The sequence below is a fragment of the Centruroides vittatus genome, unplaced genomic scaffold (assembly GCF_030686945.1).
Source record: "Centruroides vittatus isolate TY-2023 unplaced genomic scaffold, ASM3068694v2 scaffold_324, whole genome shotgun sequence".
Lineage (NCBI taxonomy): Eukaryota > Metazoa > Arthropoda > Arachnida > Scorpiones > Buthidae > Centruroides > Centruroides vittatus.
In genome coordinates, this window is record NW_027122701.1 from 216,807 (window position 1) to 232,219 (window position 15,413).

General features: G+C 29.8%; 1 protein-coding gene across 1 annotated transcript in view; it reads right to left on the bottom strand.

Moving 5' to 3' along the window:
- Positions 1-15,413, bottom strand: part of Fen1 (flap endonuclease 1) — a 44,801-nt gene that overhangs the window by 16,808 nt on the left and 12,580 nt on the right. The window contains exons 4-8 of the mRNA XM_067286005.1: positions 14,113-14,176; positions 7,956-8,065; positions 5,336-5,472; positions 790-856; positions 557-688 (exon numbers count right to left, since the gene is read on the bottom strand). Coding sequence (XP_067142106.1) covers positions 557-688; positions 790-856; positions 5,336-5,472; positions 7,956-8,065; positions 14,113-14,176 — 510 coding nt within the window. The remainder of the gene's footprint in view (positions 1-556; positions 689-789; positions 857-5,335; positions 5,473-7,955; positions 8,066-14,112; positions 14,177-15,413) is intronic.

Below are 15,413 nucleotides of genomic sequence, written 5' to 3' on the forward strand. Positions count from 1 at the left end.
AAAGAAGGGAAAGGTGAACAGTTGGCATGTATGCTATCGCCATAACTTTGTAAGAATTAAAATAAATTTTATACAAAACAAACATCAATCATCATTGTAAATTTTTGTATGCCAAGCTGGGCATAGCTTGTAGTGCCTGACATGGAAGTTGCCAAATTAAATCACCGGACACGGTTGTGGTTGTAAAGTTGACGACTACCTATATTTTCTTGATTTTTGTTTTTTAATATTTCCACTCAATTTGTTGTTATAAATTAATACCACTAAATTTTTATTAAACTAAAAAAAAATTCAAGCATTTCATTTCAAATTACATTTATCTTATACTGACAATACACATGTAGAATCTTTGTTATAAAAATTTGTATAAAAATGCAACATTCATTCACTATTTCAACCACAATCTTTTTTTTTTATTAAAAAAAATTGTGGTTGGAATAAAAGTTGTTGATTATATAACTATCATTAAATTATAAAAAAACAAAATGTATTTTGAAGTTACAGATAATTTATAAAAATTTAAAGAAATTAAAACATTAAATTAAACTTTTATTACCTTTTTATCAAGTTTTTCTATAATATTATCAATACTTTTATATTGACGAATAAGTTCAATTGCTTTTTTGGGTCCAATTCCTTTAATACTTTCACAATAATCACAACCAAGAAGAATACAAAGGTCTATAAACTTAAAACCAAAAAGTAATACAATCAGAAACAATAAGACAATAAATCATTTTCGTCCTGAGTATTAAAAAAAACTTATAAATATACTTTGAATAATCTTACCTCTTTTTGATTAACTTCTAATTCCTCTATTACTTTATCTAAATGATATTCTCTAATGGGCATTTTTCTAAAAGAAATTCAAAGATAAAAATAAATAATAATATGGGTGAAAAGTTTTTAAAACAGGAAGCAGAGTTCAGAGTTATAAACATTTTCAAGAATATATTATATCTAATGATAGCAACAATATACAGTCAAACTTCAGTTTATGAACTTAATTTGTTCCTAAAAGTTGTTCGTAAACAGATCTGTTCTCAAATTGGAACAATTTTTCCCATAAGAAACAATGTAAAATGGATTAATCTGTTCCCAACCCCCAAAACAAAACCTTTAATAATAAATTTTTGTTATTTAATTTGAGTTAACCATCTTTAAATATGAATTATTGGATGTCATTTATATTACACAAATGTCAATTAATGTGGTTTTTATTAATTAATTTGATTTAAATTGAAATATGACGCATACTGAAAACTGGTAGTGCAGTAGAGCATTGATTATCCGAATATCAATCAACTGAAACGTCGATCAACCAAAAGCTTTTCAGTTGGCAAATTTAAATTTCCATTAGTGCTGTGGCACTGCAATTTTTGACTATGTCTTAGGCTACTCCAATATTATTTTTGTTGGTGTGTGTGTTTTAGCTGGCAGCACTGGCTTAACCATGAGAGGGTACTTAAGGACGTGCCATGATTTGAATGAATTTCAACATGGGATAGATTAATATATTTTTTCGTACATAATCAGTTATCCAAAAAATCAATTTTCTGAACAACTCCAGTTCCCAATTGATTTGGATAATCGATGCTCTACTGTAGTATCTTACCCACATGTGCACTGAAATTTAATTTGAATAACGTCATCGATGGTTCATGTTGTGACGTCTAATGACATGAGATGATCTTGGCACCACTAACTTCTGAATCGGTAGTCATGTCGTTGATTGGTTGGGCCATCAACTTTCTATAACATAGGAAGTATAGGAAGTTGACCATTGGTGGCTGGCTCTGACAAGTAGCTTGTTCAGAAACCAAGTTATTGTATGGAAACTAGAGCAAATAGGGCATTCAAAATTTTGTTCTTAAACCAAACTGTTCGTCACCCAAGGTCTGACTGTATAATAAAGTATTTTTCATTTTTTAGGCAAAGTTTTAGTTAACTTTATCAGACTTGTGATAAAAATGTATAGTTTAAGCTTTGTAAACAATTATAGCACAACATGTTTGGATTCTGAAGTAACAATGAAAATTTTCATGCAATAGAATCTAGAGTCTTCCTGTAATAATTTAAATAAAATTTTGAAAAAAAAAAAACAAAACCAAAACTTCAAGGATTCACTGATTTATTATGATAAAAAATTGTCCAAGAAAATGTATCATCACTCAGATAAAAAAAAAATTCAAACAAAATATTCAACAAAGAACAAATCACTAATTCAAACACTAAATATTTTTTTGAAAAACATTCTAAATGAATTTAAAAACTTAGCAATTTTATGTTTAAACTAGTTATTTCATCTTCATTGAATACACTGTTCTCTGAATTTTTTTGGATTTTATAATGATAAATTTATTATCTAGCTAAACATTTTATCACAATAAAATATTAACTTTGAATATTTTAGTAATTTTATGGTTTTAACTTTGCTTATGATATAATGGAGTTATTTGTTATAAGAGAAATCTACTGGAAATTTCTGATAGGTTTCATTTAAAAATTGTTGATTTCAAGTAGCTTTAACTATAAAGCTACAGATCACAGTTATAACTAATTTGTAGAAATTTACAATAATCTATTATATTCAATTTATGAGCTCTATAATGGCTTTTTCTGCTAGACTTATTACACCATCATTCAGAAACAGGACAAGCTTTAGAAAATCTCATTTTATTTCCTTGAAGTCCAAAATGCATACTCTAGGAAATAAAATGTGATTTTCTAAAGCTTGTCCTGTTTCTGAATGATGGTGTAATAAGTCTAGCAGAAAAGAAAAGCTGTCATAGAGCTCATAAATTGAATACAAGACTAGACAAGAAGCATATTACAGAAATCTATTATATCTTCATTCAAAGTCAAATTTTACATAATAAAATAATCTAAAACTTGGTGTCCATTTTTTTCTTTTTATATTATAATTATGATATCTGGCAGGAAACTATATTAACAAAACATTTCATTAAATTCAATATGAAATATTTTCTGTGAAAAGAAATGTAACAATTACTACTGAGTACAAATAGATCTGAAAAACGTATTTTTCAGTATCTTCTGTAAATAGAACTAAAAATGCCTTTTGAAATTTATCCAAAATTGTGTTGAAATTATTGGTTTTGCAAATTTATGTAAAGATATATGCAGAAAATTACAAAATAAATGCAATTCCAACTTTTGCATAGAAAGTTCAGTTTTTAGGAAAATAAAAAATATTCCAGATTCTATCTAATAAATGAAAATTTCATCAGAAATTATTATGAATGTCCTTTGCTATAACAATATAATATATAATTAATTCCATTGGATGATGAAATGAAATGCCAACTTTGAGAAATAGAATGAGGAATTTGTTGACACTGCAAGTTGATGTTGATAGCATTGACTGATGCATATCATATCACCAACTCCAAAGTGTAGTGTCAGCATGTTGTTATTACTTAAATTAAAATATTGCAATAACTGGAAAACCTTTCACTATAAAATGCAAAATTTTTACAGTAGAAAGTTGCACAAAGTTATCAAAATTAAGATGAGTGTTTACGCAAACATGTCCCCAAATCATTTTGTGTTTACAACAGTTTATGAATAATAAATGGTGAATAACTTTTAATAAATGGTTATCCACGTGAGCTTTGTGTAACAAAAAAAGTTGTCATAAACAATTATCTGTGGAAAGACTTCAAGACTTTCAGATGCACTCAAGCAAATCCCACAAAATTTTTAAGGCATTTATCTCAAGAGACTTGCTTATCTAAGTTTCAGAGTTTTCATATGAAAAAGCAATAACAATATTTAAAAATATGAATGAAAGATTGTGAGCACAGTTGGATTTAGATATCCATGGTAAGCAAAACACATTTTAAAAAATTTCAAATTTTAATTTTTTTGTGTCTATATTATGCCTCCTGTATATGATATTTGTTTTTCAACATATTATAAACCATTTCGACCATTGATGAACAACACTTTTCAACAAAAGTTAGATGCGAATTTACCCAATATAGGGCAAACAATCCCAACAAATTTGGCATAAAATTTTGAGTTGCTGTTGATACTGAAACTAAATGTGTTGAATGCCTTTCCATACTTATGAAAAACAATATGAGACAAACAGGCCAAACTTATCAGAAAACATTGTTCTAAGACTTCTAGAACCATTTACAAAAAAACAAATCAAGAAGAGAAGTTCTAAATATTATCAAAAATAACAAAAAAGATCTACATGAAATTACTTTCTTCTGTCTTCAGCAATGCAAGTTCACACTTAGTTTATCAAGCAAAACTAATTAAAAATCTTCTGCTCAGTACTCTACATGCATCAGTTACAGTGGATACAAATGCAAACGAAAAAGCCAGAAACAGTCTTTTACAATAATGAAACCAGGTATGGTGCTGATGTGACTGATTAGATGGCTAGAAAGTACACTGTAAAATCATCATCACAAAGATAGCCAGCTCATATTTTTTACAATATTTTAGAGACCTCACTACTGCAAATTTACTGTACAAACTGAAAAGAAAATTAAAACGAGAATGTCATACTACAATCAGCTGAAGGAATGACAGAGAAAAACAAAATAATAGTAGTACAAGAAGGAACATCAGCTCAAAGTGAAAATAAACAATAATAATACCAACAACAGAAGAAAAACTTCTCAAGCAAAAACATATGAGAATAAAACTTATGCTATCTGTAATAAATGCAAAATTTATGTTTGTAATTTATAATAAAAAATAAAAATGCTTGACATTTAATATGTAGGTTTAATTCAACAATCCATTGGCAAATGAAACATAACAAAAAAGAAAAAAGTCAGTTGCACCAGTCAATTTGACTGGTGTGGTATTCTAGGTAAGTCATTTTGCTGGCCATTCTACTGTTAATTTGCATGATATATAAATCAATGTTCAACAAAGCAGGAAAATCTAATGATGACAAATTTCCTTTTCTGAATATATTGTTCTTTTACAATGTTTAGATAATTCTTTTTATTAACATTAAAAAATCATCTCAGCTTGAAAATTTTAAGATTTGACTCTTAATTTTGGAACTAGCAAGTCAATTTGACTCTCAGATTTTATAGCCAAAAGCAGTCTCTACATCATATAAACCACATATCTATCTGAAGAGAGGAAAAAAACAACTTGTTTTCACTGAAAGCAAACACTCATTTTTTCTAGTAACACACAAATTTTTTTTTGTTTGGGTCTTAGTATGTGATTTATAAAGCTGAGATTACAGTTACTTGCTTATTGATTCAAATTAGTCATTCAGATAATTTAATTAAACATTTTTATTATAATTCTTAATTTTAATTTATAATTTACTTACCTTGCTTCACTAAAAGTCATGTGTCTAAGAAGTACATTTGATCCAAAAGTTAACCCATCCATATCTTCTGTTGCTGTTGCATATACTTTTGAAGAGTGCACCATAGCTGCACATTGAGCTTCTGCTTCACAAGGAGCCTTCAATAAAAGAAATAAATTCATAATAAAAATATTTGTTTCATTTTATCATATTAAAAAAACAAAGATAGCAATTTTTTAATTAAAACATTCCTATTATAACCAATTAATATTTATTAAATTATATTTAGAATATCTTATCTGAAACTAAAAAAATTTGATAAGTTTTTTTACAATAGTAATCTTATTTTCCATGCTTCATTCACTTTCTTATTTATTTGATTTTAGATTAAAATGATTAAATCATAGCATTAAATATTTGAAAGAGGTAATATAGGAGCTATATGTTTCAATGTTGTCACATTATTTAAAATTTACTAAAACCATTGTTAATGTGAATTAGCTTATTTTTAATACACATCACAAAATTATATAGCATTTCCTAATTTTGAGTAAGGATGTTGTTGCTGCCATGAATGTGTATTTTGCAGATCTTGACAAAAACTATTTTTTCAATGGGATTAAAAAGTTGGAAACTTGCTATACCAAGTGTATAGCTCTCAACAGAGATTATATTGAAAAATAAAATTGATTTTTTCCAAAATATTGTGTTTAACTTGCTTTTTTTTTTTACCATATTTATCAAATAATTGCATATTGTAACAATTAAAAACATTAAAAAAAAATTTCTAAGGATAATATTAAACATACATTAGAATTTAGAAACAAATATAATACAATAATATTCTTGAAATATTTAAAATTATATCAATTTGTTTATAGCTTTTCACCTGAAATCTCTTGTAATCATCTGTTGCTGTAATATCATTTTTTAAGATATTATACATATATACAAAGTTTCTAAATACCTAGTATGTATATTACACACACACTTAACATTAAATATTAGTTATTCTAATGACAACCAAATATTATTAAAAAATATATACATTTTATAAGTAATAGAAACTTCTTAGATTGATTTCATTTATGATCACTAAAATTTTTAAAAATTATTATTATATATAAGAATTTGTTACTAAACAAATTTTATTATTACTTACTTCACTATCCATAAGAATTATAACTGTTACATTTTATATTTTCTTTTTCATTTCTGCTGGTATTTCACTATATATTCTGAGGAATTTAGATTGTTTCTTTGTACTCTTATATTCTTCAAATGTAAGGTCATTAATAAATTTTATTTCATAAATAGTTGCTCTTTTTAATTTAACATTATATGTAAAGAATCACAAACTTGTCTGTTTTTCATTTTCACTTGGGATGCAAAAGTACTCTAAAATATTTATTTGAATAAAATCTATTAACATTAATAGTGACTTGAATAGTGATACAACCATTATGTTTGTTGTATGTATCTGATAACACATAGCAGTGATGTCATGTGGGTAACATCCATTGACCACAGATTCTGTGTGACAAACACACAACGCACAACACTAACACCAGCAGTATGAAAAGAAAATGTACTAACATTTTCATCTATATAAATAATTTTTGTTAGCCATTTTGTTCTATATCAGGGGTGGCCAACAAGTCAATCGCGATCGACCGGTCGATCGCCAAGCCAATTTTGCTAGCGATGTCTTCACTTAATGTATTATATTTGTAACCGAACGCAACTGTATGCATGCAGTTATGACTCGACTCATAAACAGTGAGTGCACTTCGTACTGAAACAATGTATAAACATAGTATGTATTTCGCACTTCCCCCTCCCCACTTAGACTGCCTATGACAACAAGTCGATCGCGACACATTTTTACGATAAAAAGTAGATCTTATGTGCACAAAAGTTGGCCACCCCTGTTCTATATTATCGTTTTTACCTGATGATGTCTATTTTTATACAGACGAAAACATTAGTACATTTTCTTTTCATACTACTGGTGTTGGTGTTGTGCAATGTGTGTTTATACAATCCCAGTTTTCAAGAGATACTGATTCTATGAAATGTTAAAGACTGAACTTAAAAATTAATACTTGTAATGTAATAAAATATTATATTTTTTTTTAAATATTTATTTTGAGATTTTTTTCCTGATAATATATTTGATATTCCTTTTCAACTATACTATTTTGTTTTTCTGTAAGAAGTCTTATTTTACTTAAACTTTTATCAGATTACTCCTTATATCAGATATAATTAAAAATTTACACACATACACACACCTGCAGTATATTATTATTAATCTCAAAAATTAGTTTTTGTATTTATAGAGCAATTACATTAATAATTTTAATTAAACTAATGCCTCCAACTTCATAAAACCATCTTCAGGTTATGTAGCTTGCAGAACATCAAATTTGAATTTTATTTATATATTTTACTATTTGATATTCTATTTTGCAAGTTATGTAATTTGACGATGACATTTAAAAAACTAGATATATTCATTTAATTAAAATTTTATGACAGATTAGTAAAGTAATTGCTTTACTCTCATTTGGCTCTATCAGAATATTATTTGTATTTTTGACATTTTTTAAAGATATAAATACTACATATAAATTCTTACTTCTATGTAAGGGATGCCCATGAGTTGCAATAATGTTTTACAGTCTTCATTATGCTGACGAGTTACTTTAACCAATCTTCTAGTAAATTTACTCACTTCTTCAATATTGCCTATGAATAAGAATTTTTAAGATAAAGGATTTGTAATCATTATTTCTAAAGATAAAAGTTGAAGTATATAAAATATTTTTAATTAAAATTTAATAATATAATAATAATAAATTGTTTTAGAAAAATAACACAAGTTATAATGACTTCATATTCATTCATTTTAAAACATTTCATGTTAAACGCAATAAAATAGTTTCATTGGTGTAATTATGAACATTTGAAATTTTAACCAAAATAATAAAATAATATAAAAGAAGAAATTAACTAAAATATAACTTTACCTTTGTAAAAATTATATTTTACATAAAGATGAAAATTAGTGCAAGATTTTATCTTAATATCATATTTTTTTCTGTTATATCTAAGGAACAATTTTATCTTTATAAATTAGATTGATAAAATAGCTTTTTAGGTGACAGAAATACAGAATTAAACAAGAAAAAACTAAATAATAGTCTTTAAAACAGTAGAAAAGGACACAGTAGAAAGTTGTCACAAAGATATATAAAATTCTAATATGAACTCATTCTATTCAATTCTAATTTACTTTTATTTTTATGTGCATTGAATACAAATTTTTAGTATACCATGCTACATTATAGTAATGTATGTAAAAATAAAAATAAACTATCTTTCAATTGTAACAGAATCAGGCAAATAAAAAATTTAATAGCATATTCATACATTTAAGCAAACTCTTAACAATATTTATCATAAAATTTAAAATATTACAATATAATTTATCAGAAATAAAATACAAAAAGTAATTTTATGACTTATACAGAAAATTCCAATTAATTTGAACTTAGTTTGAAATTCCATTAGTTTGTAACTGTACTTTTGTCCCGGCTGGGGATATAGAGATTTACACTTTAAGGAATTTGGTCAGTTCAAAATACGGCCAATTCAAAATTTGTAGTGAAAATTTTGTCTGAACTGAGATATGTGTATGTTAATTTGTTCGTTCAGATCAAAGTGCCTCCATACTATAATAGAACAACAGACCAAAACAACTCTAATTTGGTCAATATGGCTTTACAGTAACACATTTTCAAGTGTCATCTTACATATGGACTACTCTTTTTTTCTCTTATTTCATAAAATATGGCTGGGTTTCAGGATTGCAAGATTGGGCCACAAGTAACAGATTGAGATATTTGTAGGGCTCTAGGCTATTACATTTGGGCCACTTTAAAAATAATTTGGGCTACGTTTTGAGGAATTCTGCTTTACTTTTTATAAGACCTATCTGGCGACCTGTAAGGTGAGGTTCTTGCCAGACACATGTTGTTTACTTGCATGCTATATATATAGCATTCAAGTATAGCATATATACAGTCGACTCCGCATAAGTTGACACCCGGATAACTCATCACTCGTCAGTTACATAGTCAATTTTTTGTGGTCCCGGCCAACTTACATAGCCATTAATGTTATTAACCTTAAAAAACTCGGTTTACTCGACATTGTTTAACTCGTCACCACTGGATAAATCAACATACTTTTTCTGTTTCACACTTTTTAGAATTCTGATAAGTTGACTCCCCCCTGAAAAATGAGTTCAAACCACACAGCCTATTGTACGGTGTGAACTCATTTTTTCAGGAGGGGAGTTGACTTATCAGACATCTAAAAAGTGTGAAACAGAAAAAGTATGTTGATTTATCCAGTGGTGACAAGTTAAATGATGTCGAGTAAACCGAGTTTTTTAACATTAATAACATTATTGCCTATGTAAGTCGGCCGGGACCACAGAAAACTGACTAATTAACTTACAGTGTCAAGTTATCCGGGTGTCGACTTATGTGGAGTCGACTGTATATATAACATAGCATCCATTTGCTATATATATATATATATATATACTGCAAATGCATGCTCAGCTGACCTGATACTGGTAGCTAATGCCAGACTAAAGTCAAGACATAGCTACTCAAACAAGTATTACATTAAGCCTCTGTGTTATTGGTACGTGTGTCAACATCCTAGAAACTTCCTAACAATGTGACATATGTTCAACATTGCATATCCTTGTAGTGCTATGTATATGTTTTTATTAAGATTTAATATTTCTAGACTTTTGTGTAGTGTACATGGTAAAACACCAGTGGAAGAGAGGACAACAGGTACAATGAATACCTTATCCCTCTCGTACACACTCGTTGAACCTTTATCCCTGGTACTGCTTAGATTTCATGAAAACTGGATTCCAATCTCAGAATGGTTTTTTTTGAAACACTTTCAAACATTGAGGTTAAAATACAGTAGAGAGTCATTAATCGGAACTCCGGTAATCGAAACGATTTTCAGTCAGACTGTGTCGTGCTGAATCGAACGTTTTTGATACTAGATTTACTTCTAAAGTATAATTTTCATGTTTTTATATTCTTCAATATATTTATTTTGTTTGTACAAAATGAAGAAATAATTTTTAACGATATGATAGCCTCGATTATTATTATAAAAATTTTCGTTAGGCTTAAAATCGACAAAAATTCAACACAAAGCGACATGCAATGGAGAAAAATTTGAACGTCGGACAGGTTAATGTATTTTTCGTACATAATCGGTAATTGGAACAAATCACTAATCTGAACAACCCCAGTCTCCAATTGATTCCGATAAACAACTCTACTGTAAATTCAAAGATATGTGCATGCTACGGAGCGTCGGTTCTTTCTTGTTCTTCGCATAACTAGCGCCAGACATATGAAAGCGCGTTGTCGTCTTTGGAGTTTATACATCTCCCTGACCTGTCGGTCCGGTATATTTCAAGGGCTTCTAAGGCCCTGACAAAAGGCTCTTTTTATCAGTCTGGTGTTGGATAGGTCTGCATAGACCTCTGGGTCAGTGGCATAAGTGGATAGGGCAGTGGTGTAAGAAGCATGGTCTATGTCGTATTGTGCTCCTTGACTCTCTGTTTGATGGAACCTTTAGTGGAACCAATGTACAACATTTCTCGCCTAAACCTGTCATCTCTCACTGGAATACTGTATACTCCCGGAGCCCTGAGATCGCCCTGTTTGTCTTTCCCATTGCGTAATAATGTATATATTGGGAGGGACCTTCAGTATGTTAATTCGGTGCCAGTTTTGATTACAATTTCTTTATATAAAGCTTGAAATTATTGGTTGTACTCAACCGTGGCGTGTCTGCTGGCTGAGTCTTGATCTTGATCTTGGTTGTGAGCTCTTTGAGTATTCGGTGTACCATGCATATCATGTGGTCTGGAATAAGCACGCGCTAATTCCCATATTATTTCTTTTTTGTAACCATGTACCATCACAACGGACTCTAGATTCTGTAGTTCAATTGCTGTGTCCCTCCAACTAAAAGGGTGTGTATATGCTCTCCTAATGCATGCTCTGAATGCTGTGATTTTATAAGTGTAAGGGTTGACTGAGTTTGCTGGTATAAACCATGGGACATAGCCTGGTTTATAATATATACTGGTATCGACCACTCCTCCATTGAGCTGATGTCTAGGAAGTAGGCCGATGTGGATGTCTAGGAAGTGGGCATTGGTAGTGGTTAATTGGTCGAGTTTAAGAATTTGCCTGTATGGATTGTTGTTTATGCAACTTAAAAAATCATTGACGTTCAGTTCTGTTTTCCATAGAATAAATACGTCATCTACTAATCTCTTATATATAATTATATTCGGGTATGACTCTTTGTTCTAGTCCATGTAATACTAACTCACATATGTCGCCAGACAGCAGGCTGCCCATGGGTACCCCATGTTTTTGTAGTTAGGTCTTGTTGTCAAACTGGAATATGGAGTTGTATCACACAAAATGTGCTAGCTCTAAGACCTGTTTGCAATGTGTTGGCATTCTGCATTTGGCTAATAGGAGATCCCTCAGAGAGCAGAAGCATGGTTGTAACTTTATTGAGAAATATAACAATACAAAGTCTAACACTGTGATGTGGGCTCCTTCTGTTAGCTGCGCTTGTCTTAATAGCTCTATTAGTTCTGTGGGGTTCTTGACGTTTAGACTGTAATCCCTCAGATGGTCCGATGCGATGTTAACCGCTTTTTCCGCGATGTGGACCACTTTTTCAAGGAGTTTTGTCAGAGATCTAGCCTTGTCAAGAATGGGTCTAAGAGAAGGTGTCGTCTTATGTGTTTTCGCAAAGGCCAATAACCTAGGCATGTCTGGTGAGGCCACCATTGCCCCTTTCAATTTTAGCTCCGTGGCAAGAAGAGGGGTTTTCATAAAGTGTGTGACCTGAGCCTGTAATTTGTATACATATGTTTCGTCAACAGGTTCACATTCCGTGTTGGTGATGTACTGTTGCATGAGGTTTTCTGTAGATGGTTTCTTTCAGGAGTACTAACACTCTGTTCTTGTCAGCTTTCAATACGATGTGTTCCCTCTTCAGCCATTTCTTGGTTTTTTGTAAAAGTCGCCAAAAACCTTCATCTTCAGTTTTGTTGTTGTTGGAACAGATTTCAAAGGTGGCTCTCCATCTGTAGTACTCTTTGTGAATGTCATTCATGCCCACGATTAGTCTTTCAATATGAAGCATCACACTTTCCACGATTAGCTTTGGGGTCCCCAGAGTATACATTGGGCCATGTGCTAAGGTGTTTAATTAGATACTTAATTAACACCTTACTTAATTAGATACAGGTGTTGTCTACTTGCAAGTTCTGTAAGTTTTGCCTGTTAGAATCCTAAATAATTGTAAAACTTGCCCTCTTCCTAGGACTCAATAATTTCTCCACTTCTGAGTACAATGTCTCCTTTCTTCAAAACTCCTTTTTCAGTGTGTAGTGTTTTGCATCTAAGCACAAGGCAGAACCATATACAACTCAAGTAATCTCCTTGAAAAATTCCTCACTTCCATTTCTTCTTCAAAACCGTGTTTTGTTGATTGTTGGACTATGAACCCAAAGTTGAGTTTTAATTAAACAATTGGCTTTATTTCAAACTTTATTGGCATTATCTCCTCACTTAATTTGTTTTTATGCAAATGTTATGGAGATTAAGATGTAATGTTCTCCAGTGGAGCACGGTAGAACCAAGAAAACTAATGAGTTAGAGATAGCTTTCATAGATGTGCAGCAGCCAAGTGTGTGGGACACTATCAAATGCTTTTCTGTAATCAATGTATGCCATGTGTATGTTTCTGTGTTGCTTATGAACTTGACATAGGATAACAGTCAACAAGTAGTTGTTCTTTGCAATCTTTGTGATTTCTATGGCAGCCTTTTTGTTATTCTGTTAAGAATGTTGTATTCATCAACATGATTATATATTTTGTTTGCAATGCAAGAGGTAAGAATCTTATAAGGTGTTGGAAGACATGTAATTGATCTGTACTGTGCATGATCTTTGGTGGTGGTGTTGTTTGGTTTCATGTAGGTGATGCCCTGCATGAGAAAAATTGACTTCTTTTATGAACTGTTAATGATATGAGTTAAATGTTTAGCTAGTTCCTGGGGCAGGGATGTAAATTTTTTGTACCAGAAATTGGAAATGTTGTCTACACCAGGTGTTGTCTAGTTGTGTGCTTTCTGAATTGTGCAATGGATATCTTATGTATTTATTTCAACACAATGCATACTAGATGTGTCCTGCTTGCCTCTTTGATCCAGTCTGCTTCAGCATTGTGCATGACAGCACAGACCAAAGATAAGACCAATAATTTGTGAGTTCTTCTTCAGTTGGCATGCCAACTGAAGAAGAACTCACAAATTATTGGGTTTTCTAACAAAACAGGTTTGTATATAACATTTAATGTAACCTTAGTTTGTTGTTTATAATTCAAAATCCAGTTTATTTTCTAGTTACTTTTATTGTTTAAATAATAGTAGCAACAATTAATAAAAATCATATATATTCAAACCAAAAAAATATTTGACCCAGAAAGAAACAAAACCATAGCTTTCAGTAGCATGTAGAATATTAAATATAAGCAATCTGTTTTATACTCAGTGATGTACACTAACTACATTTAATCATAAAAAATAGGCCTTCATTTTAGGAATGTATTTTTACATTAGTTAATATAGTCATAAATATTGTAAGTCAATGTACCTAATTCTTCTGCTTTTTCCAATTGTTTCTGGGCTTCTTCTCTACGTTCTTGTCTCTTTTCTAACTAAAATAATTTAAAAACAAGAAAATTATTATTTTTAGCATGTGAGCATATTTAATGATCTGGCAACAAACAAGAATAAGAAAACAACAACCTTCAAACCAAAAATGCTTTTTATATATATATATAAAAAGCATTTTTTATAATTTTTAATATATAATTATAATTCTTATGTTACAGAACTACAAGATAAAACAAAAATTTTATGACAATTCTAAAACTTATATGAAAATATACCAATGTTCTAAAATCTAATGATTAAATACAGTGGTACCTTGTACTTCAAATGACTAACTTCGAATGCTTCGGAGTTTGAACTATGCATGCACCGAAAAAATGCGCTTGAACCATAAACACAAGTCATCTCTTACTGAACTATACAAGCATAACGTGAGACATTACGCTTGTATAGTTTCAGCACTTTTTTTCCTTTTTTTGGTATGTTTGGTTATATACAATGTATTTTTTTTTAATTGATTTTTAATGATTTCTTCCAGCAATTTTTCTTTGTCAACATTTTTTGAATGCCCCATAAACTGTTTATTCATTAGTTCAAAATTTTCCAAACAGAACTTTTTAAACTACATTTGCATATTCGAAGCAGCTCCATACACATTATGAACCTTTTTTTACTGTTTGTATGACATTATATCTTTTCTGAAATTCATAAAGAGTAGCAAGCCATATATGCTTTTTATCTGAAGACATTTCCACTAGATTTTATTCAAACAAAATATGAAGTTTGAAGTAAAAAGTTTAAAATAAGCTTCTAAATAAAGAATACAATCTCTCATTAGCAACAACTTGTTAAATTTTATGACTGTTACAATTAAATCACACAACTATGTTAAGTAATGACAGCTGTTAAAAATAGGCAAAAACTTTCTGTTCTACTCAATATAACTTTTACTTATTAACTACAAATACAAAAAGGGTGTGGAAGCAACAAGGTCTAAAAGGAAGGTTGTAGTATCAACAATTGAAATTAAAAAGGAACTTATTGCAAAATATGAGATTGATACGTGTGTGGTAGATCTGGCAGCCACATTTAAGTTGCCAAAGTTGATGGTGTGTGACCAGTAAATGCAATTTTCATTTTATTATACATTATTTACGTATTTTATTTACTATTTCCAACTTTTAATTTATTATTAGAAAATGTAATTGTCTTATTTTACATTAAATAATGTGTATTTGCAGTTTTAAGTTTATTGAAATGGATATTGTTCAAGGTTAGGGA